General features: G+C 46.7%; 1 protein-coding gene across 1 annotated transcript; it reads left to right on the forward strand.

Moving 5' to 3' along the window:
* Positions 1-346: 346 nt before the first annotated feature.
* On the forward strand, positions 347-3,726 carry HEY1 (hes related family bHLH transcription factor with YRPW motif 1). Its single transcript, XM_050328146.1, has 5 exons — positions 347-522; positions 641-716; positions 792-875; positions 991-1,072; positions 1,875-3,726. The coding sequence occupies exons 1-5, from the start codon at positions 431-433 to the stop codon at positions 2,456-2,458; spliced, it is 918 nt and encodes a 305-aa protein (XP_050184103.1). The 5' UTR covers positions 347-430; the 3' UTR covers positions 2,459-3,726.
* The last annotated feature ends 2,241 nt before the right edge of the window (positions 3,727-5,967 follow it).

The following is a 5,967-nucleotide window of genomic DNA, read 5'->3' on the forward strand; positions in this document are numbered from 1 at the left end:
CCCGCGTTCCCACGGCTGCCCTCCCGCCGCGGGGGGCGTGGCCCCGCCGGGGGCTGGCGGCGATTGGCTGTGGCCGTGTCTCCGGCGGCCAATGGGCGGCGGCGGGGCCCGCGCGTGGCGCTGCCGTGCGGGCGGCGGGCGCGCCGTGCCCGGCTGTGTCCGTGCGCTGCTCCCGCTGCCCTGCCCGCTGCCCTGCCCGCTGCCCTGCCCGCTTCCCTGCCTTCTTCCCTGCCTTCTTCCCTGCCCGCTGCCCTGCCCGCCCGCCGCCTCCTGCCCGCCCGCCAGGCGTGGGAACTCCATGGGGGAGACGGGCGCCGGGAGAGGTGCGGGACGCGCGCTGGGAGCGCTCCTCCCGCGCCCCGCCGCCCGCCGCCTCCCCGACGGCCGCCCGCGCCCCGCCGCCCCCGGCGCCGTGCCCGCCGGCGGTGCCATGAAGCGGGCACACCCCGAGTACAGCTCGTCGGACAGCGAGGAGCTGGACGAGGCCGTCGAGGTGGAGAAGGAGAGCGCAGACGAGAATGGGTGAGCTCAGGCAGGGTGGGCGCCGTGGGGCTGCGTGGCGCTCCCTCCTTCCCCTCAGCCCCGCGCAGCCCCGGCACCCCGAACCCCGCCGTGACCGCTGTCTCGCTGCTCCCCGCAGGAACCTGAGCTCGGCCGCGGGCTCCATGTCTCCCTCCACCACCTCGCAGATCCTGGCCAGGAAGAGGCGCCGAGGGGTGAGTTCCCGCGGGCCGGCCGCGGCTCCCGCAGCCCGGCCCGGCCGCCCTGACCCCCCGCTCTCTGCCTTACAGATCATCGAGAAGCGCCGCCGCGATCGCATCAACAACAGCCTGTCCGAGCTGAGGAGGCTGGTGCCCAGCGCCTTTGAGAAGCAGGTAGCGCCCAGCGACCCTCCGCTCTGCCTCCCTCCGCTCACGGCAGGGAGTGTCACCCCCTCGGTAACGTCCCTGGTTCTGCCTAAAATGTTTCGTACTCCTCATTCCCTCTTAGGGATCAGCCAAGTTGGAAAAAGCAGAGATTCTGCAGATGACTGTCGATCACCTGAAAATGCTGCATACAGCGGGAGGGAAAGGTAAAGTTTTGTGCCTGACAGTGGGGCAGCAGCTCTGCAGAGAGACTGCTGTGAGAGGAGCACATTCCTGAGTACTGGGTGTGCAGTGTGCTGGGGAGTGCTTGGAGAAAGTGGACAGTGGCTATCATGTGTTTCAACAGGAATTTGGGGTTTTCTCCTACTTTACAAGGTTTGCGGCATCACTAGCACTGAAAGGTTTTGTGGTGCTATCTCTGGGTTGTTCTAGAGGAGAGTGACTGCAAGTCTCTCTAGCAATGTGTCAGCACTGTGAAATGAATCATATTTTGGCAGCTTGGAAAACATAGTTATTGTTGTCTAATGTTTGTTTCTCTTAACTTTCTGAAAGTTCGGAACTAGGAAAAAATACAGGATGAAATAAGTGGTGAAAAGAATTAGCAAAAATGGTGAAAAGTGCTTTTAAGAAAAAAGTGCTTTGCCTGTTTAAGTCTCCTCTGATAAGTCAGGACTTGTGTTTCTAATGAATTTCATTGTGCTGTGGTTTTGCTTGCACAGGGGAGCCATGGAAAGAACAAAAATACTTTCCTCCAGTGGCAGCGAGCAATTCCAGTTTAAAAATGGCAGTTTGTGACTAGTCTTGGGACTTGCAGCATCACAGCACAGAAAAGCTTGTTAGACAAAAAAGGGAAAAAAAAGGGGCTTGGCAGCTAGTCTATGGTTGGGAATACTAACCACATCCAAGTGAAATACGCTTACAGGGGAGGGTGGAGTGGGAAGGCTACTACTGTAGACAATAACTAGAAAACAACATCTTAAGACTCTATTCTTTGTTCTTTTCTCTTAGGTTATTTTGATGCTCATGCTTTGGCTATGGACTATCGGAGTCTGGGTTTTCGAGAATGCCTGGCTGAAGTTGCTCGATACCTGAGTATCATAGAGGGTCTGGATGCCTCTGATCCTCTGCGAGTTCGACTCGTGTCTCATCTCAATAACTACGCCTCTCAACGGGAAGCAGCAAGTAGTGCACACACTGGCATTGGACACATTCCTTGGGGCAGTGCCTTTGGACATCACCCTCACATACCTCACCCATTGCTGCTGGCTCAAAATGGGCATGGCAATACCAGTACTGTAGCATCTTCTACAGAACCACATCACCAGACCAGAATTGCTGCCCCACATGCTGAAACTTCCTCACTCAGAGTGCCCCCAAATGGCAGCGTCGGACCAGTGCTCCCTGTGGTCACATCTACTACCAAACTGTCTCCTCCGCTTCTCTCCTCCATGGCATCGCTGTCTGCGTTCCCCTTTTCGTTTGGCTCCTTTCATCTGCTGTCCCCCAATGTGCTGAGCCCATCTACACCAACGCAGTCAGCAACCCTTAGCAAACCGTACAGACCCTGGGGGACTGAGATTGGCGCCTTCTAAGAACCAGCTCTTTAGTAAGGGTGGGAAAGCCTGCAAACCTAGCTGAGCTGGGTTATGCCACCCTTAAAGTTGAAGTTCTTAGTAACTGGGACAAAGGTACAGCTTCACCTTAAACAAGTCTGTCTAAAAACTGTCTCACTGGATTTTTCTTTTTGTTTTCTACATTATTGTATTAACAGTTTGTTGTTTGTTTTTTGGGTTTTTTTAATAGTTGCTGAAGTTGTCCAAAAATAAAATTACAATAGTGGTTTGTTAACACTTGTGTTAGATCTCTGCTGAGCATTTAAGTCAGTTTTGTAAACAATTTTCTTCAAATGTTTCATTTTTCCTGAGCGCATCAGACTGGCTTTTTATGAAGAGATACCACATATTAATGTTAGTGACGGCCTAGTTTTGTTATTAATTTTTCCAAGACCAGGACTTCTCAGCATTAACAAGCTGTGTTTTTATTAGTATTTTGACATTGAGATGTTCTATAAAGAATTATTCTTTTTGTAAACTATATTTGAGTCTTATATTTCTGAGCAAAGCGTTGACAAATCAGATGGACCTGCTTGACCAGTTTTATGTAAGAGCCCAATTTCTATTTCTTCTGCAGTGGTTTGGTATATTTGGTGATCTTATTTTAGTCCCTAGTGGACAATTATTCATGTCTCAGAACCACTACATTATTTCTCCCACCAAAAGGAATGGTATGAGTAAGGAGGGTGCAAAAGCCAAATGGCACTGTGTATAGGTGGTGGGTTTAGTTGCTGGGGAGGTTAAGGGAAATAAAGTTGTCACCTGCAGTAGTCTTCCAGCTGGAGCTGGTCATGTGCATGTTCATTTCATAGGACCAGATTCTGCTTGGAGTTACAGTGGAGTAATTGTTCTTTTAGCCTGAATTCTTGGGTATCTGAGATCAGACACTTCCTCTGTGAGCTTCACATTTTCACCTGAGATGAATGATGCTGGTATTTAATTAGCCAATGGAATGGTGCAGTGGAACCCGCTCAGTGCACAGCCTTGTTGCTTAACAGATGCATCCTAACCAGTTGATTTTTCTATTGCATTTTAGGTGCAGTTTAGTGCCACCCCTCATTTTGTAAGGGCTCTGCTGTGTTCTTGTGTGCGTGAGAGTGTGTGCATGTACATGTATATTTTGTTGGATTTCATGAGAATCTTAATCTGAACAGGTTTATTGAGGGAGTTCCATTGGATGGGGTTTGCCTGCTCTTGTATCTGTGTTGTGGCTAAATAAAGGAGAAAGAACTAAGTATTTTAAATGACATTCTTGTCTGATATATATCAGTGGAGAATTCCATGCCTCTGGGTATCATGGGAGATGTCAAACAATTGCTACTAAGTCCTGCCATGGCCATTTGTATTTACTCTTTTTTCAGATATTATGGCATGCTTAGCTACACTAGCTGAGTACATGAAGAACCAGTTGAGGGAAGGAAAATGTAGGATTTGTTTTGCATGTCACTTTTACATGTCTGGCAATGTGTGGGCAGACAGTGAAGATACAAAGGTTTCTGCTATAGAAGGGATTAAAGATGCACTGCACTTGAATAATCTTAGTGATTTTTATTACTATTAAAAAGTGATCATCTTTACAAATGCAGACTTGTTTTCTGTCTAACTTGTGAAATTGTTATCTGCCCTATAGCTCTGTAACAAAGTTTTGTACCTTACAGTCTGGATTAGCTCACAGTCAGTCCATTAGTGCAGAATCTACCCAAGGTCTCTGGCTGATCCCGTGTTTGTTACTGAACAGTACCACTAGTGTCTAACACTTTAAGTAGCAACCTGCCAGGATTACTGTTAGATAGGTTTTCTTCAGATGAGGTCTGTCCTATCTGCAAATCTCTACCTGCAGAACATCAACCACTTCTCCTGGAAGTACTTCACTTCTTTCCTGTGCATTTGAATTTATAGTACACTTGTGTCGGTAAATCGCACATCCTTGTCTGGATTTAGCTCTGCCAGAATAGCAGAAAGAGCTCAGCCCTGTGGGAGACGAGGGCTTTGTTTAAAGGGGGGCTCTTGGGCCAATTAAGGAGTGGCATTGATGAGAGGCTTTCTCAGAAGAAGGATTGCTGTGAGGCTGGAAAGAGCGGGAGAGCATTCAAGTGCGTAACCTCGTTTTACCTTCCTCCTGAGGCTGTAGGAGACCACTGCTAGGAGTGAAATGCAAAACTGTGGGAGCTAGAAATACATAGGTGTTATTAAGGAGAGATTATAGAGCATAGTATTTCATGTAGAAACCTGAAATAAGAGGCTGTAAAATTCCAAATCCAGTTTCCTTTCACTATGTGTATTGTCTCCTGTTTAATTACCCTCTGCCCTGTCCCTAACAGGTTTTTATAGCAAATTAACAACTCCTACCTAGAAGATTGCTATAGTGCATGCAACTATTCTTTAGATCTTTTAATAAATGGCAATGCTTCTCAGCCTTTTAATGGTTATTTCATTGACATTCAAATGACTTTGCCTCCCTCTAAATAGCTGGCTCTTTTGTGTAGAAAGACCCCTATAATTATTTTTGTCCCACTGTCCTACCCTTGAATGGACTTCAGAAGCAGAGAGCAATAAAAGTTTAGCTGCTGGTGTTTGTCTCTATATCCACCGTCTTCTCTTTCCATTTCCAATGACAAAGGTATTAATGAAAAGTACTAATTTTATTCAACTTTTGCAGTAATTCAATATTAATTTTTAGGGATTCAAAATCTACTGGTTGTTATGACAGAAAGAGAGGAATGAATTCTAGGAAATCACAAAAACTAGTAATTCAAAAGGGAAAAGCGTGGCCCAGAAGCTGAAACACCAGGGTTGTAAGCCCAGGGCTGTATTATTATTTGTGCTAACTTTGTACATGTGGCTTGACAATCATTTAACGCATATCTGTTTTGCCAGCTGTGAAACAGGTATGGCAGTGCTTTGTCTCCTTTCCTCAGAGACAGTGGTAGTTGGAAATATTCTATATTAATGATAAATGCTGTTGTTTCTCAAAAACTACAGTTCTGAGATGTTCTGCTATTTTTTCTTTCCTGTATTATGCTAGGTTTCTAAAGACAAACTGAGAAAGGCAAAATAAGCTTGCTTCCATAAGCAACAGATATCTCCTGAGCCCAAAACATTTACTTGTTTACCCTGTTGCAAAAGAGCAACTGAGGAGCACAAGCTTAACCAGAGGGATGCCGGAGAAGCAAGGAAATGTATCCCATGAACCCCCAACTACGTTCAATTGCTTTGGATGAAATGTGTCCATCCGGAAATCCTCAGGCTAAAGCTTTGTGTGGGATGTAAGATGATGTGGTATTTCATATAAGCTAATATGATCTTCCTTTATCAAGGAGTCTGGATTTGAGTGCAGAATAAATTTAAAAGGCTGGTAAATACTGCACAAAACCAGACACAAACCTCTAGGAATCCATTCTGTGCTTTGGCATAAAGGAATAGTTGATGAAAGTGACGTGTTTTTTTAGCTTTTGGAAAGAAACTGTCAGTAGTTCTTAAGACACTTT

This window comes from Myiozetetes cayanensis, unplaced genomic scaffold, assembly GCF_022539395.1.
Source record: "Myiozetetes cayanensis isolate MyiCay16 unplaced genomic scaffold, myiCay2020 scf1, whole genome shotgun sequence".
NCBI lineage: Eukaryota > Metazoa > Chordata > Aves > Passeriformes > Tyrannidae > Myiozetetes > Myiozetetes cayanensis.